Source organism: Neofelis nebulosa, chromosome 7 (assembly GCF_028018385.1).
Source record: "Neofelis nebulosa isolate mNeoNeb1 chromosome 7, mNeoNeb1.pri, whole genome shotgun sequence".
NCBI classification, from domain to species: domain Eukaryota; kingdom Metazoa; phylum Chordata; class Mammalia; order Carnivora; family Felidae; genus Neofelis; species Neofelis nebulosa.
Window position 1 is genome coordinate 31,723,263 of NC_080788.1, and position 27,831 is coordinate 31,751,093.

Sequence of the window (27,831 nt, forward strand, 5' to 3'; positions counted from 1 at the left end):
GGTAGTAGGTTGGTAGTGGACAGGGCTGGGAACACCTAGTGTGTCCTCAGGGCCAGCAGGTGGCAAGTGGAGGGGTGGCAGTGAAGGCTGGAGAGGGCGACCCTGGCTCTCTCACACCAGGGACAGAGGCGGCAGGCAGGGCCCGTGTCTGTCAGGGGACCCAGGCCTCTCTGAGTAGGGGCTTTCTTCAGGATCTCTTGCCCACTCAGAGTGGATGCAAGCAAGCCCAAACCCAAGGACACTTCAATGGAAGGGCAGAGGCTGACAGAAGCCTCTAGCTTCTGTGCTGAGCTGAAGCTTCAGCTCTTCTGACAGGATGCTTGGGTCTGGGACGTTTATAGGGTCTGAGAAGCAGTTGCCAAGCTTGGAGTCCCAGGCTCTAAACTAGAGGCAGGAGTGGAGCGTTCTCTGGCCCCAGCACTCCCATCTGAGAAGAGGTCTACAGAGGATTGGATCTGGTGGCTAGTGGCGAAAGAAGCAAGGGACCCCCTGCCAGTCATAGTAATCATAGGAGGGGCCTCTCAAGGTTCTTCCAAGGGAGCCAGCACCCTCTTCCCAGGAGCCCAGGCTTTCACTGCCTCAAGAAGACACAGAGCCTGGGAGTTGGGTCCCTCTGGGACAGAGGCAGGGGGTTTGGGATGGGAGTGTTAAATGGGATGGATTGCTCTACAGATGTAGACACCTCCGAGGGGCAGCAGCTAGAACACCCAGGGTCAGGGTACCCATGGAGGCAACAATGTCCCTGAAGAGCCCACCTCCCTGCCAGCCTCAGTCCAGGAGCTTGTCTTGCTAGAGATAGGAGGGGGTCTGCAGGACCTTCCCCTGACTTGGGGCCTGGAAGGGCTGCACTAGGCTGGGCTGGAGGCTGAAGGAACTGCCTGGGAAGAGGTCTGGAGTGCACAGAGATCAGCCTGCAGCAGGGCTTGGTGCTCACTGGCTGGGATGTCCCTGTAGCCTTCCTCAGCTGCGGCTGGGCCTGAAGGGGCAGCAGGCCAGGCTAGGGGGTAGCCCATGGGCTGGAGACACTACTCTAGGAGGGGGACTGTGGGGTCAAAAGAGGCACATTCAGGCAGGAGGGTTGGGCCTTGCTCCATCTCCCCTGTGGGGGTTTAGGGAGACCCAGCCCTTTCACCCCAACCCCTTTAGTGAGAACAAGGCAGAGCAGAAAGCACCTGATTACCAAGGGAGGGGGGTTCTTCATAATCCCCTTGTCAGGCATAGCTCTGCTCTCTTCCTTCCAAAACACCGGCTCCGAGACAAAGCTGCCCCGTCACTTACCTTGAAGGCTTAACTCCTGGTGGCAATTCTAGTGGGTTGGGCTCCTCAGCCTTTTGTACTGGGTTAGAGCCCCAAGTGGGGCAGCCAGGAGGCAGGGCCTCACTCAAGCTGGAGGCTCACCTGAGTGCCATCTTCCTTTTATTAACTGAGGCCAGAGACGCACCTAGCATCTTGCCTAGTGAGGCCACCCGAGTCAGAGAGAAGCCTAACCAAACAGGCCTGGGCTCAGCCATTGGGGCAAAGCAGAGCCAGGAGGGATCCTGTAGCCGGGCTCAGGAAAGACTCACCAACACTAGGACTGACACTGGCAGGTCTGACCAGCCCTAGTAGACCAGCCTCCGGTCTAGATGGAGTGAGACGCCACCACAGCAGCCCCGAGAATGAACCTCCGCAGGGAGAGCCCAGCAGAGGCAGGGTCTCTGGAGGGCGTGCTGGGTCTCCCCACACCAGCTCACGTGTGAAGGATGAAGTACACCTTGGTGGGCATGTCCTTGGTGCTGGGGTGTGTGGTGACTAGCATTTCTCACCGGGTGGTGTGCTATAGACCAACAGCCACCAGGACCCACAAGGGGAGGGGCTTTCCCCGAGCAAGGAAGTGGCTGCCCAGTGGGTGTGACAAGGACCCACATGGCCAGAGCAAGCGAGCAGTGGTGCCAGAGAGGCTTGGCACCTTCTGGGCTGGGAACAGGGAGAACTGCTAAGGACTAGGCACCTGATGATGGCCTATTAAACCTGTGGACGCCCCGCCAAACACACAGCCAGGCCCCAGGTCCAAAAACAACCCAATTGCTTTTAATGTTTAATGGCCTGCCTCCAGGGCCCACAGCCTTATGACAAACCTTAGCCAGGCCAAGGGCCCAGCCTGCCAGCCTCTGGCTCAGGTTAGCACTCTGCAAGGAGGTAACTCATAGCAGGCATGACGGATGGGGCTCTAGCTTGGGAGTGCCAGGGGCCCCAGTCCATATCTTCAGAGACCTCCCAGGACTGAGCTGTCATTCAGCCTGTCTCTTCCAGTCCCTGAGTCCCTGCAGCTGCATGACTTCTAGCAAACACAACTTCTTGAGAAAACACACAAGGATGTCAGCCCCAGGCTGTATCCCTGCACCCCCTGTAGTGCAGGAGGGAAGAAGCAGGCTTCCCCAGAGTGCTCCAGGCTGGGGGGTCAGGGCCCAACACCAAGTGAGGGGGTATAGCCCCAGGCTTTCCTGGGGATGACTCTAGAAAGTGTAAGTCATACACACTGTACAATAACCAAGTCTCATGACACACAAAGACTTTCTAGAAGAAGGTTCTGCTTGCCTTAGCCTCCTACTCCAGGCCCCGGCTAGGATTTAGGCCCTGGTCCTGGGGAGGGAGCAGAGAGCAAACCCTAATGGGTGTGTGTCAGGCATCACCCCACAACAACCCTGTGAGGTAGGCTGCGTTGTCCTATCTTACAAATGGAGAACTGGGAGCTCAAGGAAGGAAGTGACTTGCCTGGTTACACAGCAAGGAACACAGGAGCCAGGATTCAAGCCCGTCTGTTGAGCTCCAAAGCCCACACATTTTCTCTAAGGAAAAAAACAGGAAGTAGTTCTTTCTAATGAAGGCCCTCAAGTTAAAAGCGGGGTCTCCAGCCCAGTGGGGGCAGCAAGAGCTGGAGAAGCTCCAAGGGTGTATCCACTGATGGCCCTGGGCCGCTGGCCTACAAGATAAGGGTACAGAGTGACCCCCACACAGCAGCTGTCCAAACAGCAACCAGTGCTACAGGTGATGGCTCTGGCCACCCAACACCTGTGGGTGGGGCACGGGCCGATCCGGCCCTGAGGCCTTGTGGCCCCAAGTGGGCAGTGCTAGGCCATTGAGCCAGGCAGTTTCCAGCAGGTTGCGGAAGCGAGCCCTTAGTGTGGGGCCAGGTGGGCTGGCGCTAGTGGCAGGGGTAGGTGAGGCACCGCGGGACCCTTCCCCAGCATTTGCCTCTGCTTTCTCCGGGCCAGGGGTTGGTGGCTTCCTCCCCGGCTTCCTGGCCTTGGGGGCGGGTGACTTCCAGGCCAGGGTTGGGCTTTCTGGCTCATCTCTGGCCATGGTGGGTTCTGAGGAGGGCACGGATCCAGCCTCAGTGTCCAAGTCACCTGGAAAATGAACACACAGTCAGGCTGCAGACCCCAACACCCTTAGGTCCCATCTCCTGGCCTCCCAGCCACCTAAACCAGTGGTTCCGCTCTGCTCAGGCCTGGGTGGCCCCAGCAGGGTCACAGACATCATGACCCTTCCCCACACATGCTGGAGGACAGACCACCAAACCAAAGGGTGTGATTCTCCCCTGGTGATACCAGAGCTCTGTCTGATGAGGGTACTGCTCAGGAGAAGTGTCTGGTGCAAGAACAAAAGGAAAGGGGCCAACAGGCCAGGAACCACTGGCCTGTACAGGCAGGGTAACTGAGGTATGAGAGAGGGCCCTGCTATACATCAGCACCATCATCTTTCCATCACACCACCCCAGAGCTTGGGGTGGAGGAAGCAGCAGAAGGGACAGAAGGGGGGCTTCTGACCAAGAACACACCTACTAGTAAGGGAGGCTGTCAGGGTAACACTAAGGACACCCACAGAAGGGTGGACCCCCCCCCAAGGATCGGGGGAGGACCCACAGCCCAGGGAGGGAGTGGGGACTGGGATGCCAAATCCAGTCAGCAGCAGGAGGCTGGGTCCCAGTCAACTCTGCGCTATGCCCCAGATTCCAGCAGGCTCAGTCAGAGCAGGAGGGGACTATGAAGTGCCTGGGCCCCATTGCCCAGCAAGCTGTCCAGGAAATACGGCCCTGTCCTCTCTAGGCCTAACAGCCCAATTGTACAGAAACAAGACGGTCTTTGCACCCATTAGGGCAAATGCCCCAACTGTTTAAGTGCTCAGAGGACAGCAATGCTTGTCACCCAGACCCCAAGCTCCACATTTGTGCCTCATTGCCTCAGGGTCTTCTCCACCCTGACCTGAAACTTGGACAAGGTAAGGGCCCAGGCCAAGGTTGCCATCATGGCAAGGGGACAAGAAACAGTTCCTGTGGAGACACAGCCCAGACACAGGTTTGGTGGCAGGGATGGCGGAGCAGCAAGGGAAGAAAGACTACCGAGAGGGTCACAGGCCTCAGGCCTCAATATGCCACATGCAGGAGAGGCCACGATGGACACCGCCTGGCACCATCACCAAAGTCCTGGCCGAAGTAGTGAGTGTACACACCATGAAACACCACAGCAGCTCCCGAGAGCGGGGCCAAGCTACCCACACCAATGCACATGATGCTCCAGGACACAAAAAGAGCGAGCTGAAGAACAATATGCACAAGGCATCATTTAGTAGGGGAAAAGCAAACCACAAAACACTGCTCCGACTTATGGGTACACCACCCATAAATACGCGGGAGGACTGAAACACTACACGTTCAAAAGGCAACAGTGTTTTGGAGGGGACAGGGGATTCCTGCCCACTTTCGGGGATGAGGTGCCATTCACTGAGATGGAGAAGGCGGGGGGCAGAGGACTTAGGGGGAAGCTCAGGAGCGTGGGTCTGGGAGGAGTTAAGGGTCAGATAGACATCAGGTGCAACATGCCAACATGCATTCAGTTCTTTGCGGCCCAAGCCCAGAAGGGAAGCCGGACGGGACACAGACACAGTGGGGAAAGACCTCAGATAGAGAACACAGCCTGGTCAGAGCCCTAGAACCCAAAGGAGAAGCCTGCACCAAAGCCAGAGAAGGCACAGCAGAGGAGGAAGAGGGAATCTGGGAAGGTGCTGCACCGGGGAAGGCCGAGAAAGTCTCCATAGGGACAGAGCGGTTGGCATGCTCAGAGGCTTACAGAGGAGGCTGTGAAGGCTCTTCGTGCTGGGGCGAGGGGGGGGTGGGGGTGGGGGGTCCACAGAGCCTACCCTGGATGGCCAGCCCCCTCCCCAGCATGAGTTCTTGGGCCTCCCTGCCCTTTCCAAGGTCCAGGCATCCCTCAGCCCCTAGCTGTGACCATTCACACAACCCACACACCTGTCACTCGCTCACACAGCTCCGGTGGCTACTGGGGCTGCCCCATGCTCACCCAGCTGGCGGCGCACACAGTCACGCCACTGCAGGCCCAGCAGGTCAGGGTAGATGTCGGGCAGCTGGCGCAGCGCCAGCAGCTTGAGCATGCGCGAGGTACAGCCATGCAGGGCCCGCTCGCGCAGCGCCCGCTCCTCTGACAGCGTGGTGGGCCGCAGCTCCACACGGTGCTCCTGCAACACATGGTCCACCGAAGCGGGGGGCAACCGTGGGAAGAGCCGCTCCTTCACCAGGTGGATGGGCACGAAGATGGCACCGGCCCGCACCACGTGGGGGAAGGGGCACTGCTGGGTGCACACGAAGCTCTGCAGCTGTGACAGCAGCTTGCCCAGCAGCCCCTGCACGCCCTGGCAGTCCTGCCATGCTGCCCGGCCCCACGGCCCGGCCATCTCGAGCCACTCGCGCAGCTTCTCGGGTGGGGAATGGGCCACCGAGCCCGAGATGGCATCGCACAGGGACGCATGCAGTCCTGTAAAGTGTTGCTCTGGGGAGTCCGCCGTGGCGGGGGTAGAAGCCGGAGTCGGGGCCTGGGCCTGGGCCGGTGATGGAGCCGGAGCAGGGGCTGGGGTCGGGGATGTCATGGCTACAGCTGGAGGACTGGGCAGCGCCAGGTTGAAGCAGGCCACGGGCAAGGGCTGGCTGAGAATCTGTAGACCAAGGGGCACAGATGTGGGCGTGGGTACAGGCTGGGCAGACGCAGGGGCCGGGGTAGGCGCAGATGGGACCACGGCTGCAGGCAAGGGTGCCGGCCGGAGGATCTTGAATTTTCGGAACATGAAGGCCACGGAGCTATGGAAGTTGGTCCTAGGGGTGGCCTCTGTAGTCGCTGGCGCCCCGGGTGCCTCTGGGACTACCTTTTCCAGGTCAGGCAGATCCGAGACCGTGTTTCCCACACCAGGGGCATCCAGGGCTGGGGGCTTGGCATGCGCTGCGGGACTAGGAACCCTGACTGGAGCCTCTGCCATGGGCTTCTTCACACTTAAGTCCAGTGCCACCTCCTCTCGAAGCGAGCATCGTGCCTTCGAAGGGGTCTCCCGGGCAGGCAGGGGCTCCCCACAGCCTTTGGCAGGGCTCTCCCTGGGGGCAGGGGCTGAGTCAGGCTCGGCCACGTCCTCAGGTGCCTGCACATCCAGATAGTCACGGTAGGGGGCCAGGCTGAAGACATTGTCAATAACAGGCATGGGCGGAGAGCTGGGTGGCAGCGTACCCTGATTCTGTGGAAGAGACTGGCGCTCCTGGGCACAGGCTGGGAGTGCTGGCGGGGTGCGAGGGCCCGGACTGTCTTCGATGACAATGGGTGCTCCAGGGTGTTCATCAAGCTGGGGCTGGAGCTGCTCTTTCCTGCAGCTGGGCAGCCACATCTTCTCCTCTGCTTCCCGCACCGGCTTCTCTGCAGGCCTTCCGGGCTCTGGGCATGGCTGGCTGACAGGGAGAGGCTGGCATCCTCGCTGGAAGGCACCGGGCTGTGGCACAGCCTGCACACTGTTTTGGGAAGGTGGCGTCCCTCCGAGCCCTGGGGATGCCCCATAGAGAGAGAGGTCATCCCGGGCATAAGGAAAGCCCAGTGTCTGGGGAGCAAAGTCCAGCGGGCACCGGGGAGCAAGAGGTGGCTCCAGCTTGAGGCCTGGTGAGGGTGCTGGGAGCGGGGCAGAGGGGTAGGAAAAAGTGTCCAGGCCCACTGGGGGCATATAGGGTGTCTGGGCTGCCTGCTGCCTCAGGTAGGGGCTGCTCAGCCCACCAGCTGGGTACCCAGTCCCTTTGTGGGCTCCCAGAGGCTGCAGTGGGAGCACTGAGCTGTAGCTGCCCTGCTTGTCTGGGTGGCGACAGGCTGGTGGGCAAGGCAGGGCCTGTGGAGGGTGAGGGTGAGGGAGCGGGTAGTGGGTGGGCACCGTATCCTGGCAGGCTGGCCCCAAGGGTTGGGCCAGCTGGGTCCAAGGACTTGGGGGGCCCTCAGACAATGCCTGCTTGGGGTCCCCAGAGTAAGGACCCGCATACTTGGAGGCTAGGAAGCCTGTGCTGTGGATGGTCCGATACTTCTCCAGGAATGCCTGACACGGGGAGAAGCCCACGGAGTTTTTGCTGGATCCCCCAGCCGGCACCCCACGCAAGAAGGTGCCATCCAGAGACTGGCTCTTGCCAGGAGTTGGGGTCAGTGAACAAGGCGGGTCAGCCGGGGGTAACAGGGGTCCAGTCACCATTGTCCAATCAACATCCAGTGGCCTCTTCACCGCCCCTTCGCCCAGGCAAGTCGAGAGCCCGTAACACAGAGGGCTGCGGTAGACAGGTTTGGGGGCCGCCAATGGTGGGCCTGGGTAGGAATGAGACTGGGGACCGAAGGGCAGGAGCTCAACGGGGCCAGAGTCCTGCACCTTCTCAGAGCTTTCTGTTGGCGGGCGGTAGAGCAGGCAGCTGGTCAATAGGTTGTCTGTCCGAAGAGGGGGTCCTGCCACACTGGTAGGGTACAAGGGTGGGTATGGGGTCCAGGATGCCAACCGCTCAGACCCTGCCTTGGGAGCACCCCCCATAGGGCAGGAAAAGTAGGCACCCTTGTAGCTGCAGGGGTCCTGGTTACCAGCAGAGGGGGGCAGGCTGTGCCCGGGTCCGGAGTCTGCCTCTAGGCGGGGGAGCTTGCCATATACCACAGGCCCCAGGGTCCCCAGTGGCCGCTTCTCCGCCATCACTGTGAAGGCTTCAAGCCCTCAGGGGCCCCGGCTACTCAACTGCTGACCTAGGGGAGAGAGAGAGAAAGAGAGAAAGGGAGGGGCTGTCAGAATGGGTTCCAGACAAGCAATGGAGGACTGCTGCTCTCACTGGCTTGTTGCCACACCTAAGAACTTGGCACTTAGTAGATGCTCGATAAAGACTATGAATGAATGAACGCATGAGTCATACAACACAGAGATTTCCAATGTATACTCCCCACCCCCATCCCAGGAGCCTCCTTCTGTTCAGCTTCTCTCCACATGACTCCCAAGACCCCTTTCTTGGGGTTTCCGACTTTACAGAGCACAGTCTGAGGATCAGCTCACTTGGCTACCCCCGTTCCCCATATTGGGATGAAACCCATTCATCCCAACGTCACTGATAAAGGAGATGGGACAAGAGGTAGGCTTCCTACCTCCCACTATAGCTCTCACTGCAGATGCTATAGGGTTCTCAAGGTGCCCACTGCAGCCAAGATGTGGAATTGTACATTGTCTGTGAATTCAGACTTCCTGAGACACTCTTCAGCTCTTACTCTCTGACCTGCCAGTCTTATCAAAAATGTCAGAGCTAAGCCTGGAACCCAGGTCCCTCAGCCCAGAGTGACACAGACACTGGGCCTGGTTTTGCAGGGTAGGGCTATTCCCCCAGGAGAGGCTGTGGGGTGCACAGCTTTGTACAGGCCCTGCCCCCAGCTGGAGAGCCAAGGCTGTCCAGTAGATGGTGCTGTGCCACCAGCAGGAAGGTCCCAAAAGTGTCCAGAAGGACAGCCTTGTGTGCATCCCAGCCCCTAAGCTGCAGCTGGGTATTCTAAGGCACATGAGGGCAGCACAGCACCAGGGACAAGCAGGTAGGGAGGTGGGAGGGTGTGACTGTGCAGGGAAGGAGTCCCCAGGGGCCACAGAGTGCTAGCTGGCAACTACCCCCACTGTACCGATAGAAAAACTGAATGCCAGAACAAGACTAAAGTCCTGAAGCAAGGCCAAGCAAGGATTGGGAGCCGGGCCCAGAGAGGTCAAGCATCAGGGCAGCAGGTACGCAGTGATCCGTGAAGGGTCATCTAAGGTCAGTCTTCTAGGGCCACATTGCCCTGCCTCTACCCCTCCTAGTACCCTGGTCTCCGAAACACTCAGGTGGCTTAGAAAGGATGAATCAGCTCACTCTTGTTATGATTAGGCCATGGTTCAGGTGCCACAGGTTTCTATCACTAACAAGCCAAGCCAGCCCTCTCTCCCAGCCCTCTCCTCCCTTCTGGCTAGTGGCCAATGACAGCCACAGGCCCAGAGTGAGACCAGCACATTTTGGGGGCAGGAAAAGCCAAGGGTAGTGTGAGGGCCAATGCTCACTCCTATCCTAGCTTAATTGCACCAAGGAAGCCGGGCAGGACTCTCACAAAGTTGGCTCATCTTCTGGCCAGAATCCCAACACCTCAGGCCAGCCTAGGAGACAGGAAGGGGCGTCAGGGCAACGGTACTGAGAGCAATGCCCTATGACAGAGATCTGCATCCCAGAGAGAAAACCCCAACCAGCTGCACGGCAACCTTACAAGGAGTTGTACTGTGTTGGGGGTGTTAAGGCTCCGTTCCCTGCCCAAGGATAGCTCTGGATTAATTAAGTGCTGGCTCTGGTCTCACCACCTCCACATGCCCCTTGGGGCCTGCTGCACACCCACCCCAATCCCAGGAGTCCTTCTCTCCTGGGCTCTGCCCATTGCGTGCCCTTTGCCCCGGAGATTTCCTGAGACAGCCTCCCCTCTACCCTGGGACTCAGCCAATAGAGGCAAAGCCCCCCGGGGACCCTCGGGAGTCTTTAGGGGAGAGATGAGGGTTCTGGGGAGTCAGTGGAGGACTATGAAGGGTATGGGGCTGACCTGACCTCCTGCCAGTAGAAGGAGCCCAGTGTACACTCCCTTGAGGGAGGCCCCTCCCCACTCAAGACAGTAGCCAAAATGTAGGTGCCTTCTTCCCTCACACACACACACATACTGAGGAGGCAAGCGATTGTTTGGAGAAGGGCAGGACCACAAGGAGCAGGGTCATATCATCTTTTGGGCCACCAAGCTGTCTGCTGACTGAGGTTAGAGTTGGGCTGGGAGGATCAACCTCGGCCAGGGCCTAGGGCAGGGACAAGGAAAAGGACCCCCCCCCCCCCCGCCCCGGCCCGTGCCATCCCTGCCAAGCATCAGGGGAAGCAAACAGAATCTGGAGCGCAATTCCCTCTTCCATCTCCTAGCTGCTCTCCGGAAGGCCCATGGACGGTGGGAAAGACCAGGAATAAGACAGCGATCCTGCCTGGCTATGACCAGCGTCTGGCCTCCCCTAGAGGGCTGAATCAGGCCCTTCCCGGGGTTCTCACACCTCCCCCAGCTGAGACTCTGGGCCCTGCTGACGGGAACAAATGAACCTGGGGCGGCCCAGGCTCCAGGGGAGGGGGAAGGGTCGCAGGATCAGCCTCCACCACCTTTCTTCTACCTGCCCCGCCCATAACCGTGGTGCCAGGGGCCCTCGGCCAACCTGGCTTTGGGGCTGCCGCCGCGCCTGACCCCGCGGCTTCCGCGTGTCCCCATGCTCTGCCCGTTGGCGCTGGGGCGCACGTGCACCCCAGCAGGCTGTTACACAGGCCGCAGCCACGCATGCAAACCCGTGCTTGCAAGTACGTGCACGGCCCACATCTGCACACACGCCCCTTCAGAACTGCATTCTCCCCTCGCTGGGGCCCGGCACACGTGTGCACCCCAAGAAGGCCCGTGCACCCATGCCCACGGACCTACACCAAAGACTGGCGGGAGGTCAGGCGCAGGGGGCGGCCTGGCCTCAGAGTCCGGGCAGCCACCGCCTCGGGGCGATCCCGCCAGCCTGGGCTGCGGCCAGAGGGTGAGTCAAGCCGTAGCGAGGAAACCGCAGGGCCGTCCCGTCCCAGCAGGGCGCGTCCAGGGCCCTGCGGCGCCTCCGCGCCTGCCGCCCCCCCAGGCCCAGCCCCCCGCCGCCCCCTCATCTCCGCCCCGGCAGTCCACGTGAGCGGGGCCCCGAGGGAGGCCCGAGGGCTCCTGCCGGAGCTGCTCCTCACCGGCCCCTCGCCGGATCTGGCGCCAGAGCCCTGCCAGAGCTGCGGGGCGCTCCCGGGCCCCGGGAGCCTCGAAGTTCGGGGAAAGTCGGAGCAGCCGCGCGCCCCCTGCCCCTCAGCCCGCCAGCCCCGGGCCCGCCGCAGCCCGGAGCCGCCGCACCTCTGCCCAGGCCTGGGGCGCTCCATGCGCCGGCCGGCCGGTAGGGGCGCCCTAGGGCAGCGCCACCCGCCCCTTCCCCACGCGCCGCCCGCAAACTCGGCCCAACTTTCCGCGCCGGAGCGGGCGAGCTCGTACCTGCAGGGCGCCAGGCTTCCCGCCGCTGCTGCCCGGGGCCGCGACCGCATCGTCCAGCGCCGCGGAGGCCGCGGGTCCTCGTCGGGCCAGGCCCTGAGCGGGAAGTCGCGGTGAGCACCGAGCTCGGAGCCACCCTCCTCGCGGCCGTTCGCGCCGCCGCTGGGCGCCGTCTGCGGTCCCGGGCGGGGCGGGCTGGGGGCGGAGCGGGGGCGGGGCGGCCCGCGTGGTGGAGGCTGAGCCCGGCAGCGCCTCTGGGAGCCCACGTTCCCCTGGGCCCGGGGTGCGGAGGGCCTCCGGCGGCCAGCCCTACCCGGCCCCGGCCTCGCGTGCCGTGCACCGTCTGTATCCACCGCACTCCGCGAACCGCTGCCCAGCGCGCCCAGCACACGCCTTCATGCAGTCGCTCCGTGAGATCATTCATTCATTGCCACTTTCTAGCTACGTGGCCTCGTGCATGCCACTTGACCTCTTTGGGCGTCAGTTTCCTTATTTTAGTAAAACGAATTATATCATAGTGGTGGTGTTGTAAAGGCTTAGAAGAGGTTGTATTAAGATATCTGGCACACAGTAGGTGCTCCGGTTCCCTTGGCCAGTACTAACTAGTTGCGTTAGAGAGCTGGAGAAGGGTTCCTTAGTCTGTCCCTCAATCTCAGTGCAGCCAGTGAGAGCAAATTCCAGACCGACATATGTCAATCCCTGTTAGGGCACCACATGTATCTGAGGAAGAGGTGATTTCCCCATCACTGTAATGAGCCAGGAGTGAGGGTGCTGGGGGTTACGAAGTGGCCTCAGTGGGCAACTCTGAACCTTTTTGACAAACCTCCCTCAGTAAGACAGGTCTGAGCATGTGAAGCCTGCAAGGTGGGATGGGGTGGAGCATTCCCAGACAGGAATGATATGTTGCTGAGAGAGGGGCTGGAGAGGCCCACCGGCTGTCTCCATTTGCCCTGACTCTCTGAACCATCTGATTTTGGATGTGAAGCCTCTCAGTGCTGCTACCTTTTCGAAAGAAACCTGGTCCCTCACAGTTCCTGGGCTGTCCAAGGACAGGTGTGTGCAGTGGAGGAGTGGGGAGGCAGGTGGACATGCCAAAGGTCAGAGCAAGTTCATGGGGCAAAACCACCCAGGCCACCTGCTTGGATCCAAAGGTCAGGGCTGCCTGAGTCAGAGGGCAAAGCAGGCCTGAGGCCATAGGTTCCAAGAGTCAGGAAGCAGCTGGAGCTGAGGAGGAGGGGCTGGACACTAGAGGTAGAAAGGGAAGAGGAAGTGGAGGTCACCTGGGTGGCGGGGAGGGGGAGAGAGTATCACTTCATTGAGAGCTGGAGGGTCCTTAGAAATAGAGTTTGGAGAGAACTGGGGAGCAGACACTCAGAGAGGTTTGGGGCTCTCCCGAGGGTCCACAGCAGGTTGGGATAAAAACTCAGATCTCCTGGCTCCTGCACCTTGGCATCAGGAAGGTGCACCTGTGTGTGACAACTGGGGGTATTGGCCAGGCCCCCATCAACAGGCTGTTCGTCCCCACTCTTGCTCCTCACCACCTCTGCACTCCCCTCCCCGTTCTTTAGCCCAACACCCGGTTCTCTCACCTCTGCCCTGCGGCTGAGGGGTGGGAGGAGGTTCAGTTCTTAGGAGCTAGGACTGTCAGGTTGTGTGCTCAGTTCACCCGATGTTCTCTCCAATCTCTCTGAGCCCGAGTGGGACCCACCCAGGCCGGGATGAGCCTGGTGAGACCCTAGGGGCCAGTTAAGATTCTGCAGCCCCACTGAGTTTTGCCTTAATCCACAAAGACAGCAGCCCCCTTAATCAGTATCTCGCCCCTTCCTTTTCAGCATCACTTAAATACTTTGCACTACAAAAGCAAGGACATGGTAGGGAACTTGGGAGCCACTTTGTTGTTACTTTCTGAGCCTCAGTTTCCTCATCAGCAAAATGGGAACCTTGAGATCTGCCTCACAGACTGAGGTGAGTGTTGCACAAAATCAGCGTGGGAAATTGCCTATAAATGGTAAAAAGCTCTGTAGGGTATCAGCTGTGAACTCCTGAAGGCCCCAACCTTGTCCTTTTCTTCTCTACCTCAGCGGTCATGTATGTGCAGACTGTGAAGAAAAGCGGCTATCAGGTGTCTCATGGATAAAGGAAGGTAATCAACACAAGGTGACTGCCTTGGGAGCCTCCACGTATTTATTAGGCTGTGGTCGTGGAGAGGAGAAGTGGTGTTGTGGCTGGAAGGGACAGTGTTAACAAAAGCAGAGAAGGGAGCAGCCTGTCTTTCTGTGGGCTTCTCGGGTGGGGTAAACAAAGAAAAGTAGCATAGAAAAGTCTGGAAGGGAGGTTTCACACTCCCCCAGCTTCCCCCCCTCCCCCCACCAGGTCTGCACAGGCTCTACAGGCACACACTCCTCCTGTACCCCACCCCTGATTACTCCCCCTTGGCTCTCTGGGAAGGTGAGGTAAAAGGTCACCTCCCCGAACCTCAGCTGTACCTACAGTTATTAATAATGTTGTTCCCTCTAATGAGGCCACATTTGCTATTTACAAATCTCTTTCCTTCCTCCGAGGAGCTTCTTCTCACCCCAGAGGAGGGAGATGTGGTGCCTGCAGCCACTCTACAGGCAGAGAAACAGAGAGGTATGGCATCTTTCCCTGAGACACACAGCAGTGCTCTCTCCAATCCTTTCAGACCCAACTATACACATTGCCTCCTCCAGGAAGGCCCTTGGACTGCTGCTGCAGCACTGTCTGCCCTTTCTGCTTCCTCATCCCTTTCCTACTCCCACTTAGCAGAGGAATATTTCAGTGTTGGTGGGTGGGCTAGACGAGGCGCTCCTACTTGACACATGGCCCTGTGCTGGTCACCTAATACGCATCTCATTTAATTCTTACAACAACCATATGAAGCCAGGGTCTGAAAAACAGGCAAACAGGTTTGACTTACCGAGCTGTGTGACCTTAAGGCAGCCCCTTAACCTCTCAGTTTGCTCATCAAATGGGTATAATGAGAACATGTCACAGGGCTCATGCAAATCTAATGAGTTCACAGCTTGCTTTATGGTAAGACCTTAACCAGTGGTAGCTCTAGAGGAGGAGGGGGAAGTGGCTTGCCCACAGAGCCAAGAAATGGAGGAGCTGGGACTCCCCACGAAGAACTGTGACCCCAAACCATTCTGAGCAAAGGCTCAGGTACAGTTGGTGGTCAGGAACTCTCTGCCACCCACCCACACAAAGCCTGAGGGCTGCGCTGACCCAGCAGCCGTCAGTGTGGACTCACACCATCTCAGGGAGTCTGGGTTGGATAGGACCTGGGGTGAGGGGCAGGGTCAACGCATCTCATCAGAGTGAGCTCAGCCCCTCCCATGGGTATGCTGGCAAGCCAGAGCTTCCTTCCGCTGGGGAGGCAGTAACCTGCTGTCCTACCAGGTGAGCAGGGAGTGGGAAGCCCCCAAATTCCAGAGGAGCCCCACTCCACCTCCCGAGGAAATCAGAGTCTCTCAGAGGGGAATCCCAAAGACCAGGAAAGGGAGATGGGCTTTCACTGGGCCCCTCTGGAGGACTGTGCCTGCCAGCCTACTGGCTAGACAGAAAAAGCCCACACACAGTAATTTTGGGACCTTACTGAAGGGGAGGGGGGAGCACTTTGATTAATTAACAGCCAGGGTGGGTTAACCATCCTTCCCATCCTTCCTTCCAGTGCTGTTTCCCAGTGCACTGAGAGAGACAGATGTGAAACAGACTGTGGCATTTCAGTGTGACATGTGTTTGCAAGGGATGGGCTGCCCAAGAGAGGCCTGAAGAATAGGGTACTGTGTAGGGTCCCCCATTCTGGTTGTGCCAGAGCCCAGCCATGGGGGCGGGGCGGGGCGGGGCGGGGCGGGGGGACGAGGGGGTCTGGCTTGGTTTTGTAAGCAGTGGGAAATATTACCTTCCTTCCTCTAGAGAGGTCTTTCTAATGCCCACATCTGACCCCGTCACGCCCCAGCTTGGAGCTTCCCATGGCTCCCCAGTCCCCTCAGGATCCAGTTTCTCACTCTGGCTTCTGCCTGCCTCCTAACTGGCCCCCTCCAACCAGCCTACCACTAGAGCCCCCAGAGCCAGCCTCAGGGCCTCGCTGGGGCATACCTCTACGCTTTAGAATACACTCTCCTGGGCCGAGAGCACTGGCCTCTGCTGCTTGTCCAGCTCTTTCTTTGCTAATTCCCGCTGGTCTTCAGGACAGCTCAGGCCCCCCTCCTGTGGGAAGCCTTCCAGAACTCTAGGCTGGGCTTCTTCTGAAGCCTCACAGCACTGCAAACTCCACTCCGCCCTAGCCTAGCCTCAGTTCCCTATGCTAACACGGCCTGGTTATAAGCCTGGCTTCCCTGCTAGACTGGGCAGGGACCTCTTCCAGGGCAGGGCCTGGGTCTGCCTGAATGCTGATACTCTAGTGCCCAGCAGCGGGTGGAGTCTGGCCATGGTTAGGGAGTGGAGGTCTAATGGTAAAGCAGGGCTCTGCTCATCTGAAAGGGAAGAAAAGCAGAAAAACTTCCTTGGGCCCAGAGATGAGGGCCTGAAGGGAGCCTCTACAGCCGAAAGCTCCCCTAAAGCCCCTGTACTTCCCCTCTCAGCCTCCCGGGACCCATGACACCAAACCTCAGACCAGCAACAGCCTGCTGCCAAGCCCATTTCAACAAGGAAACACTGAGGCCCAGAGAGGAGCAGCCACATGCCCAGGGTCTGGGGTGGGCGGGCCTTGAACCTAGGTCTCCTGAAAGCCTGTCCAGTCTGCACACCAGCTTCCTTCTTGTTTTGACGCGGCCTCCCCCCCGCCTCCCTCTCCATCCCCAGACCCAGGATGGAAAAACACCTGGCTGAGCTCCACCTGAGCTTTGGGCTGCCTGCAGCCCCCTCCTTGGAGGCCCCTAGCCTGGAGCTGGGGGTGTGAGAAGAGGAGGGGGAGGACCAGTGAAAAGGAGAGAGGCTGATGCATTTCCCCCTCAGTGTTGCAGGAGGCTGCAACCTACCCGGAGCCTGGACTTCTGCCAGCCTCCCTAATCACCTCCTTTCCTTTCCCCATCCAGGGCCTCTCTCTGGGGATCCCCTCCCCCACCTCTGTGCCCTGGGCAGAGCAGCACAGCTGTTTCCAGGATGGTGGTTTGGGCCTGGGCGGGCTGTACCCACAGCCCTGACTCCTGCCCAGTGTCTGTCTCGCTGCGGCCTCCGTAGGGAATTACCTTCCCGCAGCTCCCCAGTTCAAAGGTCTTGGGGGGCTGCCAACACAGCTCCTCCTGGCCCTGCCCAGGCCCCCTCCCCCAGTGCTAGAGCACATCCCCTCCTACCGTGGGCAGGCTGGGCCGGGGGACTGTCCATCGAAACCTTCCCTTAGCTTTAGCTGCTGGGGCAGTGGGGTCTGGGCCAGGTGGTTGGTGCTGCCCCCTCGTTAGTGGCCTGCTGGGGTTTCCGTCACTTAGGGCTGGTTACCAGGCAACCGCGTCGGGAGGGCTGGCTCTGGCTGAGGCTGGCACAGCCGCTGCTGCTGAGGGGGAGGCGTGCAGCCAGGCCAGGGTCACGGTCAGGAGGCCTCTTGCTCCTGGGAGGGGTGGGGGTGGGGCCTCAGCTCTGCAACCTCAGAACTCCTGTCATTGTCTCAGCCTAGACTCACAGCCCAGCCCCAGGAAAGGGGTCTCCGAGGCCCTCCATGGTCCTCCACACAAACACTCATACTCAGAGTTTCTGGGAGCTTGAGGGGAGGCTGAGTGGGAGCAGAGAGGGACTGGCTGTATAGCCGTGTTGGGCTTATTGACCACCACCCTGTGTCCTGAGGTGGGGGACAAGAGGAGTCAGATTTCCCAGTGTACAGGGCTTAGACCTGAGTTTAAATCCTGCCCTGCCTTTTTTTTTTATTAAATTTTTTTTTTAATGTTCATTTATATTTGAGAGCCCGACATGGGGCTCAACCCCACCAACCGCGAGATCATGACCTGAGCCGAAGTTGGATGCTTAATTGACAGAGCCACCCAGGTTCCTCATAAATCCTGCCCTGCCTTTTAATGGTTGTGTGGCCCTGGGCATGTTAATTCCTTGTCTGAGCCTAGGTTGCCTCGTCTGTAGAATGGGATGCTAACCCCTGTCTTATAAGGCAGCGTGCAGTATGTAAAATGCTCAAAGCAGCGCCTGTCACATAGCCTCCTCTCCATACCTGTTCGTTCCCTTCCTCTGAACCCCAAGCCTCCCATGTTACGGGGGACAAGCATTACAGATGCTGACAGCCCACACACCATCCACCCAGCATTGCCAGGTGACCCAGGGACGTGCCATCCTCAAGTCCAAGAATAGCCTTGTGCCCTCACCCTGCCCCTTGCTCCCCCTGTCCCTCCTGCCTTGTTTTTTCAATGTAATACTCATATAGCCCTTTACTATGTAGCAGGGCACTGGTTTAAGGGGTTTACAAATATTAATGCATTTAATTTATTTAATCCATTTAATGGATTAAGTCACTTAATCCGTTTATTTTATTAATCCATTTAATGGATCAAATGAAGTAATGCTGAGGTAGACCTGGAGAGCTGTGTGGGACAGGGGCCCAGGCACACCTCCTTGCCATGCTGGCGTGGCTTCACCCGGCCGCTGGGTTAGATGCCAGTCCCGCCTCTTTCCACAACGCCAGGCTGGGCTGGTGTAGCCGTGGGCAGGTCAGAGTTTCAGGAAGAGCAGTGACGACTAATTAAAACTTTGGCTCAGGGAGGCCCCCTCGGGGCAGGGATTGCCTCAGTCAGCTCCCTTGGGGAGGTCCCCTAATTGGACCCACAGGCTCTAGTAATGATGCAAACTCACCAGATAGAGGATAACAGGCAGGGAGGGAGGGGAAAGAGGGAAGGAAACAGGTTGGCAAAAATAATAATAATAATAATAATAATAACAACAACAACAACAACAACAAGCCCCCTCTCATTGTGAGGGGAATGACGGGAGTTGCCAGACTATCACTAAGTTGCTGTATGACTTTGGGTAAGTTGCATGGCCTCTCTGAGCCTCCATTTCCTCACTGGAAAGTGGAGATAATAAGAGAGCTCTTGGAGGGTTGCTGTGAGAAAGTATGTACAGAAAGTTCCAAGCACAATGCCTGGCCCAGAAGTAGGGACTCATAAAATCGGAGCAATTATTATCATGTTATTAAACCAATATTATACCAAAGGCCTTTCGTACCCATCTTCTTGTTTAGTTCTGGGGGCATTAGCCTCCTAGCTGTCTCTCCTGATTACCTGAGTGTGGGTCCTGGGCCTGGGGAGGGATGTGGAGGAGCAGGGGCTGTGGGTGCGGGTCAAGCAGGAGGTCACACAGCAGTTGGGATGCAGAGGGAGCCAGAGCCTGCGGAGTGGGGAGGACCTCACTAGGCAGCGAGGAGAAGAGAGGGGGTGCTTGGTGGGGTGAACAGCCCAAATAAAGGCCTGGAGACCAGAGAGAATGCAGAATGTGGACAGGAGCCATGGGGAGCCAGGGCCAGAGCTGTGGTCTGCTGAGATACCTAGGCCAACGTGAGTGACAGCCACACACTGCCCGGCTGAGGCCAGAGTGCCCCCTAGCTCCAGGGTGCTGAGAACGCCTGCACTCTGCAGGTGGGCTGTGAAGCAGGGAATTTGAGATCTGGGCGAGGGAGGCAGGTGCTACTTGTTGCCTTTCTGGTTGCAGCCAAGTGGCCTTACTGACTCCCCTGCCCTCTGTCTGGGGCCAATCTCGTCCCCAATCTGGGAGGTCTCTGTGGTCACGGGGCACGAGTTCATCTCCTCCGGCTCTCCGGCCCCCTCAGGAAGCCACACAGGCCTGTTCTCGGGACAGGGCCCAGGCCAAGTTCCAGAAAGACTCAGGGCCTGCCATGGGTGAGACCAGACCCCTCAAAGATGACCCAGCTCAATGATGTCACTTCTATTTTCACAGGCAGCCTCCAACAGCACCCAGCCCGGTGTCTGCCTGGGCTGCAGCAAGCCTGGAGGCCCCAGGACAGGGTGGGGGTGGGGGGGGGCTCCCTTCTCCTTGAGGGGTCCCCAGAGCAGAGCAGTCTGCCCCTGCAAAGTGCTCAGTGGACCCTTCCAACAAATAGGGCCTCAGAAGACAAGTCCTTTCGTGGAGGGAAAGCCAGGGCCAAGGTATAGAGGCGAACGGGCTGCATTTCAAAGCAGCTGGTCAGCGCTAGTGAGTCAACAATTCCTGAACAAACACGGCCCTCTGGACCTGGGCCTCTCTCCTCACCCTCTGCTGGCAGCCCCTTCCCCTCCTGCAGGCCTCAAGTCCTGTCAACTAGGCCATCTGTAGCTCACACAGGCTCCAATTAGCTCAGTAATTAGCACCTCATCAGGCCTGTCTACCTTTGAATAGCTCTCCTGGGAAGGGGTTTCAGGAGGTCTCCATGACCTCAGGGGCCCAGGGCTATGGCAAGTCCTAGCAGGCCTCCCTGCATTCACACATGCCCCCTAGCACTTGCTAGTATGAGTTTCCCAGCATAGGGCAGTGGACCCAACTGAAGAATCCCTCTGAGATTGGAGTAGGGCAGCTGAGAAGTAATGGAGCCTCAGGCAGGACACCGCTTCTCGCAGCAATCCCCAGGGCCATGCACTGCACCCACACAAACCTCCTCACCGGCTCTGCTTACTCAGGAACGCTTGGCTGGTTAGGATATCGGGATATGGGCAGGGCAGTGGGGAAGGGTAGGAGGATAGCCAAGTCCCCAAGGTCCCCTAGGGAAGAAGGCAAAACCAGTTGGGGTAATATCAGGGAGCTGAGGGTAGGATGGCCTGTGGCTGGTGGGGTCAGAGAAGGCCTCCTGCAAGAGACAAAAGTAGGTGGTAAGTCGTGAGGTGCTGTCAGCGTGTGTGGGGTCACAGCACAATGGAGTGGCTCCGGGGGCAGAGGCAGGCAGAGATGTCCCCTGACTAAGCTCAGTTCCTCCATCTCTAACGTAGGGACAATGAGAGTAACAACCCCCAGGGTCTAGAGAGGATTCGAGAGGCAGGGTGTGGGATGGGCAATAGTGCCACGGGGATGCAGGTGGCATTGGCACCCAGGCCACGGTGTAGGAGCGAGCGGCCAGGGAAACCACATCTCATCTCCCTCTCCCAGACTCAGAACAGCAGTGGCCCTAGGAGTGGGCGTCCCATCGCTCAGCCTTGGGGGAAGGAGTGCACACTGGGCCTGAGTAGCGAGTGTGAAAGGCACAGGGGACCCAGACAGACAGGAAGTCAGCCCCACCACAAGAGGAGGCCTGCAGATCGAGGCAACCTGGGGCTGATGGCCCGCTGTGGTCAGTCATGAAACTGGCCTTCAGCCACACCCTGCAGAGGCTCATTGCCAATAAAATCTCCTGCTTTTAAGATTCTGGCTCTCAGCCTAAGATTCTGCCCCCATCCCAGCCCATCTTCACCCCCATCTGGCTCCCAGTCCCAGCTCTGGCCTCATTCCTATCCCAATTCTGAGGCAACAGCCAGTAAACACACCAGGAAAATCCTAATAGGGACAAAAGGCCTGCAGTGGCCCTGTTCAGTTAAGGGGAAACCTCCATGTTTCCTTGTGTCTGGCGGGCAGCTGGCCTGTTTGTACCCAGAAGTGGAAGCATGAAACCCTTGAGGGCAAAGAGTTCCAGAAGGCATTTGGGGGAACTGGGGAGACTTTGTCCACTGCTCAGCCAGGCTGCGAGGGCTGTGGGAGATGAACCCAAGACACGGGGCTGGGCTTGGACACGAAAGGCCCACACGGCCCCCAGGGCCCACCCAACCACAGCTTTCTCCATGAACTGCCCTCAGCAGGGCCTGCCCAGAACCAAGCCACCTCCTTCAGCCCCTCAGGTGGCCAGCATCCCTTTGAACTTTGAGGGGCTCCCTGATTGGCTGGCCTCATGCTCAGGTTCAGTGGGTTCAGTGGGTACAGCACTACCCACCACCCCCTCCCCCCAGGAGCCAATCCCTGGGGAGCCGGGACTGTCACTGTGACCTGATATGCTTCCACCAGGATGCCAGGCTCCCCACCCCGTGACAAGTCAAGACAGGCCTCACAGAGCAGAATGCTCTCAGGAATGTGCTCCTGGGGCCAGGGGACTGGAGAGAAGGGGGCCCGCACCCTGTGCTCGTGCTGTGCTCGAGTGGCCAGGGAAGATTGGTGCCCATCCTTAGCTCACATCCCGCCTCTGCTGCTCCTTAGCCGTGTTGCCTTAGGCAAGTCACTTCACCTTCCTGAAGCACAGTTTACACAGGCAGAAAATTGGGATAACTGTCACTTACCGACATGGGACAGCCAGGCAGACTAAGTGAGGCTGTGAACATGCTGCAGCCTGAGCTGGCACAGGGCAATACTCCTGGAGGAAGTCAACCTGAGGGGTCGGGGGGGACCCAAGCCGGGCTGTGCAGCCAGCGGCGCACATGCACGTGGGGGGACTGTCTGGCCCGGGACAGGCAAGAGCACCCCTTCTTCTAGCACAGGCTTGCCCGGGGTGTGCACTGCTCCCCAGCCCTACTCAGCCTTCCCTCCTCTATCTTCCTCCCTTCCCCATTTCCTGTCCTCTCCCCTCCCCACCCCTCCGCCCGTGGACTCTGTCCAGGGCTGTTGACTCCTCTTGTAATGAAAATAATACCAGTGCAGAGACTTACAGCTCATGAAGCTTAGTGGGCTGGCATGCACAACCATCTCCCGAGCTACGGGTTCATAGGCCTGTTGTGCAAAGGAGGAAGCCGAGGTGAAGTGACTTACTCGAAGTCTCACCACCAGGAAGCAGCAGATCCAGGAGTCAAGCAAGCCTAGGCTTCCTCACTCCCAACACTGTGCTCTGTCACCCGGAATGGAGGCCTTCTGGCAAGGCGGGACTCACAGGAGCTGCGACACATGAGAAGGATGTCACGTCCACCCATGAGCACCCCTGTGCACAGACAGACCTCCAGACATGGCTTTTCATGCATTCTTTCCCGCATTCATTCATTCATTCATCTGCTTTCTTTCTCAGTGTGCTGCACCCTGCCAGGCCTGTTAGGTCAGGGTATGTATGACCTCTGTGTATGGTCACAGGAGCCACTAGTCACAGCCCTAAAGGGCCACTAACCTCTCCTTCCTGGCTCCGAATAAGGAGGGGCTGGGAAGGTGGGTTTTGGGGTGGGGGTATTCAATCACCCACTCCCCCCTCTCCAGCTTTGCTCCCAGCACCCCATTCCTGGCACCCACTGCTCTAGGGTTTGCACCAAGTTCCTCCACCAGAACAGCAAAGGCAAGTTTGCATCCTGGCTGCACCCCAGCCTAACTCTGTGACCTCAGGCACATCACTGGACATGGTTGGCCTGCTTTCTCATCTCTAAAATGGGGCTTATGCCTTTCTTATGTTTTTTTTTTTTTAAGATTTTTCTTTAAGTTTATTTATTTATTTTGAGATACAGGGAGAGAGAGCAGGGGAGGGGCAGAGAGAGAGGGAGAGAGAATCTCTCGCAGGCTCCGAGCTGTCAAGCGCAGAGCCCGACGTGGAGCTCGAACTCACGAATGTGAGATCATGACCTGAGACGAAACCAAGAGTTGGATGCTTAACTGACTGCACCACCCAGGCACCCCAACCTTTCTTATGTTCTTATTGTGGAGGGGAGGGAGGTAGGAAGTCTTGAATGAAAAGCATCATGCGCTGTGATCGGTAGCTCATCCTCTCCCACCTGCCAGGGATGGAGCTGGTTCCCCTCCAGACAGCTGCCCTAGACAGCACCTGGGGGTGGGTGAAGGCCCAGCTCACCCAGCTGGAATCCTCCCTTCTGCTTATCTCAGAGGAGCAGGCATGGGCAACCCACCCCACCCTCAAGGTAGTCCCCATCACTTTATGCCAGGAGACCTCTGCAGGGCGAGTTCCGCTGGGCACCCACCAGCTTCCCATCCCTCTAGCCTCCACCTGCTTCCACAAGGCCCAGGGAGCACCCTGTCCCCTCCCTCCCTATTTTCTATCTTTGTGCGGGGTCCACCTGCATTCTCTTTCACAAGCCCCTCTTTGCTCAGTGTGGCTCTTATGTGGGTCTGTGGCCCGCAGGCACACCCAGCTCCCCTCATCCCCTTCTTCAGTTCAAGGTCCAAGCCCAGGATGCCCCAGGCCCACCCCTACTGAGCTGGAAGACTGGTACAATCCAGACAGGCGTTGACTACCAGCTCAGTTTCCCCATTGGTAATTTGGGAATAAAAATACCTAAAGATATGTTGTGACACTAAATTAGAAAAGCAATGTAGCTAGTATATAGGTTAATATAAACGATAGGAATAAATGGATAGGTAAAGGAACATACTCATGAGTCTGCTCTAACTTAAAAAAAAATTTTTTTTTAATGTTTATTTATTTTGAGAGAGAGCGCACGCACGTGCTCGAGCAGGGGCGGGGCAGAGAGAGGGGCAGAGAGAGCATCCCAAGCAGACTCCTCCATGCTGTCAGCACAGAGCCCAATGCAGGGCTCGAACCCATGAAACTGTGAGCTCGTGACCTGAGCTGAGATCATGAATCAGATGCTTAACCAACCGAGCCACCCAGGCGCTCCTAACTTCTTAAAACAATGCCAAAACTCTAGTTAGCAAATTCTGATACTAGTATATTGCTAGGGATTCCCATCGTGGGCCCCATCTCTGTGTCTTTGAGGTGCCGCTGACAGGATACCCTTGTAGAGACAGACTCCCCAGGGGAGGCTGGCCTAGGGAGGCCTCAGAAAAAAGTGGGAGGCTGAGTCAGGAGTCAGGATAAGGAAGGCCTGGGAGGCCCAATGAGGCTTTCTCTTACTTTGGAGGGTCTAGAACAGCAGCCCAGGACCCACACTATGTGTGGGACCCAAGAGGCTGCTACCTGAGGGGCCTCCTCCATTCCTCGGCCGTCAGCAGAGGCTCCCCACAGGGCAGCTGCCAAGCCCACATGGAGCCGGAAAAGGAACCCCTCTGGGCAGACAGAGCCCTGTGCCAGGATACCTGACTGGGGGCAAGAGCGTGGATTTCAGGGGCTAGACACCATTTCGGCTGGACACCCTTGTGTACTGCCCAACCTGCAACTGGCAGGAACCCTGTGACCCCCCAGTAACTCTGAGGACAGCAGCAACTTAGATTTCTCCGGGCAGACTTCCCACCCAGCAGCTCCCCGTGTGCCCATGGCCTCTAGGCCCACTGCTCCCCAAGCCGGACCCTCTCCCTCCGGCCCCTCAGCACCCACTGGCACAAAGCAGCGTTGGTATTAGACTTTGACCAAAGGTCAGGAGGATGAGGAAGATGAACATCCCAACTCAGAACAAGCAAGGCAGACAAGCAGTGGCCATCTTGTTTTCAAACCCATCAGCTATTTTGTGTTCTGCCACACCCCACTCAGGTCACAGCTGGCATCTTCTTTTCAGGTCCCCCTTCCCCCTTTCCCCCCTTGTTCTCCTGTCCTCATTCAAAGCGATTTAGCCCTCCACCCCACCCCCCACCCCCCCATACGTGCAAACCAGATATGGCTCCACGTTTCTAAGCCCGCCCAGGCCGTTTGCTAAGTTGGGGGTACCTATCAACCCCAGGCCACAACAACCTTTGGCTGCGGGTCTGTCTTCTCACAAGCTGCACTCATTCTCAGTCGGGGTGCCCTTGCCCACTCATGTAGAGAAACAGACAAAGAAGGATAGAACGATCTTTTTCTTTCAGGAATTTCTTCTTCCCCACAAGTTTGGTCCCAGTCACATCTCATCCTTTTTAATCTGTTAAAGCCGATCGCAGACAGTTTTTAGATTGTGAGCACATGCCACAGGTTTATCATAAACTGCTTAGCAAAGGAACCAGTCAAGGAAAACAAAACACACCAGATTCCTCCAGCATCCTGGGAGAAGCTGTGTAATGCAGTGGTTTGGAGTACAAACACTAAAGCCAGACTGCTGGGTTTCAGTACCACTTTTGCACCTTTCTAGCTGTGTGACCTTGAGCAAGTTTATTTAACTTCTCTGTGCCTCAGGGTGCCTGGGCAGTTCAGTCAGTTAAGCGTCCGACTCTTGGTTTTAGCTCAGGTTATGACCTCACGGTTTCGTGGGTTCAAGCCCCACATCGGGCTCTGAACTGGCAGCGTGGAGCCTGCTTGGGATTCTGTCTCCCTCTCTCCCTGCCCCTCTCCCACTCACACTGTCATTGTCTCTCTCAAATAAACAAACAAAAAATCTTCTCTGTGCCTCAGTTTCTTCACCCATGGACAATGGATAATAATAGTACTTATCTCTGGGAATGCAAGCTGGTGCAGCCACTCTGGAAAACAGTATGGAGGTTCCTCAAAAAAGTAAAAATAGAACTACCCTACGACCCAGCAATTGCACTACTAGGTATTTATCCAAGGGACACAGGTGTGCTCTTTCGAAGAGACACATGCACCCCCATGTTTATAGCAGCACTATTGACAATAGCCAACGTATGGAAAAAGCCCAAATGTCCCTCGATGGATGAATGGACAAAGAAGATGTGGTATATATATACAGTGGAGTATTACTCGGCAGTCAAAAAGAATGAAATCTTGCCATTTGCAGCTACGTGGATGGAGCTAGAGGGTATTATGCTAAGTGGAATTAGTCAGGGAAAGACAAATATCATATGACTTCACTCATATGAGGACTTTAAGAGACAAAACAGATGAACATAAGGGAAGGGGAACAAAAAGAATCTAAAAACAAGGAGGGGGACAAAGCACAAGAGACTCGTAAATAAGGAGAACAAACAGAGGGTTGCTGGAGGGGTTGTGGGAGGGGGGATGGGCTAAATGGGTAAGGGGCACTAAGGAATCTACTCCTGAAATCATTGTACTATACGCTAATTTGGATGTAAATCAAAAAAAATAAAATAAAATAAAAATAAGTAAAAAATAAAAATAAATAATAGTGCTTATCTCATAGGGTTGTTGTTTGTGCCTAAAATCTAGTTGGATTCAAATTAAATGAATTCATCAATGTAAGCTACTAGCACAGTGCCTGGCACACAATAAGCACAATAAGAGCGTCAGCTATTATTATTATGAGCACGTTTATATAGGAGAAGAAACAGGAATGTTAGATAAGGTTGTTTAACTATGTACAGGTCTGGTTAGCTTTACATGGCTGTAAAGCTGTCACATTTGTATCAGCTGCATGGGTTAAACCTGGGTCATACCAAGCAGGACCATCCCTCCAAATTGCTAGGTGTGGGCTGTTAATCAGAAACACCAGCTGTAGTTGTCTTTTTTGAGCCTGGGATATTTTTTCCCCCAAACTGCCACCTGTACCCCTGAATGACTATCAGAAATATCTTTTAATCAAGCAGAGCCTGGGGGCTGGGAGGTGGCAAAGAGAATGAGAGAGCAGAGAAGCCTGTTCCATCATAGCCAGGTGGTGCTGGCAAGGCTGGTGGAAGGTTCTGTTGCCACTAAGAGACGGCCAGGAGGTGCTGGGCAGTGAGGCCTGGGACTGGGGCAGCTGAAAGGCCTGTCTGTGGTCCTGGCCATGGGAACAGCTCTCAAGGGCCAACCGTGGTTCCTGGCCAGTGGCTACACTGTCTTCTGAACCCTTGCCCTGCATGAAGCTCCTTCCCTAAGTTCCCAGAGCTTTGGCAGTCCTCAGAGCCCTCTGCCCAGCCTTCTGCTGGCCTGAGTGTCCTGTGGAGGCAGGACTGCAGGAGGACTCAGCCAGGCTGAGCTGAGAGCCAAGAGGGGCTTGGCAGCTTCCCCGAAGGCTGGCGCAGTATCTCCCCCGTCTCCACCCGCCCCCCGCCGAAGCTGTTCAGGACCTGATGCAGAGCATTCAGTTAATAAAGCCCGGTGATGTCGTCTGGTAAAAGCAAACCCAAAGATACAAGGTTACCTGACATTTAGTAGTTCTTTCCAATAGGGACATAATGCCAACCGCATATGTTTTTTTTAAAGTTTCTCTAGTAGACATGAAAAGAGTAAAAAAAAACCAGGTGAAATTAATTTTAATAATATATTTTATTTAACCCAACTTATCCAAAGTATGATTTCACATGTAATCAATACTTGGAGTTATTAATGATACATTTTACATTCTTTTTTTTAATGTTTATTTTTGAGACAGAGAGAGACAGCACGTGAGTGGGGGAAGGGCAGAGAGAGAGGGAGACACAGAATCTAAAGCAGGCTCCAGGCTCTGAGCTGTCAGCACAGAATCCAATGTGGGGCTCGTACCCACGAACCGCGAGATCATGACCTGAGCTGAAGTCGGAAGCTCAAACGACTGAGCCACCCCGGCGCCCCTATTTTGCATTCTTTTATCTCATGTTATCTTTGAAATCCTGTGTGTATTTTACACTTCTTGCACTTATCAATGTGGACTAGTGACTGTAGGGGAGGGAAACAAAGTTTCCCGTACCCTCCTAGGTGCAGTTGCTGGGACTACATTGACAAAAGGCAAATTAACAGGAGAAAGGGGGTATTGGTATGCATACAGGAGCCAACAAAGGAACAAAGGAAGTAGGAGTCTCA

General features: G+C 56.9%; 1 protein-coding gene across 5 annotated transcripts; it reads right to left on the minus strand.

Annotated features, from left to right (window-relative positions):
- Nucleotides 1-2,048: 2,048 nt before the first annotated feature.
- Nucleotides 2,049-27,211, minus strand: C7H15orf39 (chromosome 7 C15orf39 homolog). Of its 5 annotated transcripts, none has more exons than XM_058737010.1 (3): nt 27,194-27,211; nt 5,340-8,069; nt 2,049-3,389 (listed from the first exon to the last, which is right to left on the minus strand). In XM_058737010.1, exons 2-3 carry the CDS (start codon nt 8,017-8,019, stop codon nt 3,022-3,024), a joined length of 3,048 nt encoding a protein of 1,015 aa, XP_058592993.1. In that variant the 5' UTR covers nt 8,020-8,069; nt 27,194-27,211; the 3' UTR covers nt 2,049-3,021. The 5 variants fall into 5 exon arrangements, with proteins under 5 accessions (XP_058592993.1, XP_058592995.1, XP_058592992.1 ...); XM_058737012.1 differs by lacking the exon at nt 27,194-27,211 and adding an exon at nt 16,715-16,732; XM_058737009.1 differs by lacking the exon at nt 27,194-27,211 and adding an exon at nt 11,403-11,583.
- Nucleotides 27,212-27,831: the final 620 nt, after the last annotated feature.

What these genes read in the sequence shown, in the direction of transcription:
- C7H15orf39 (XM_058737010.1), bottom strand. Translation starts at nt 8,019, where the DNA reads ATGGCGGAGAAGCGGCCACTGGGGACCCTGGGGCCTGTGGTATATGGC. An exon ending in CTGTGTGCGCCGCCAGCTGG is followed by an intron (nt 3,390 to 5,339) that starts GTGAGCATGGGG and finishes TTCATTTTCCAG; the next exon opens with GTGACTTGGACACTGAGGCT.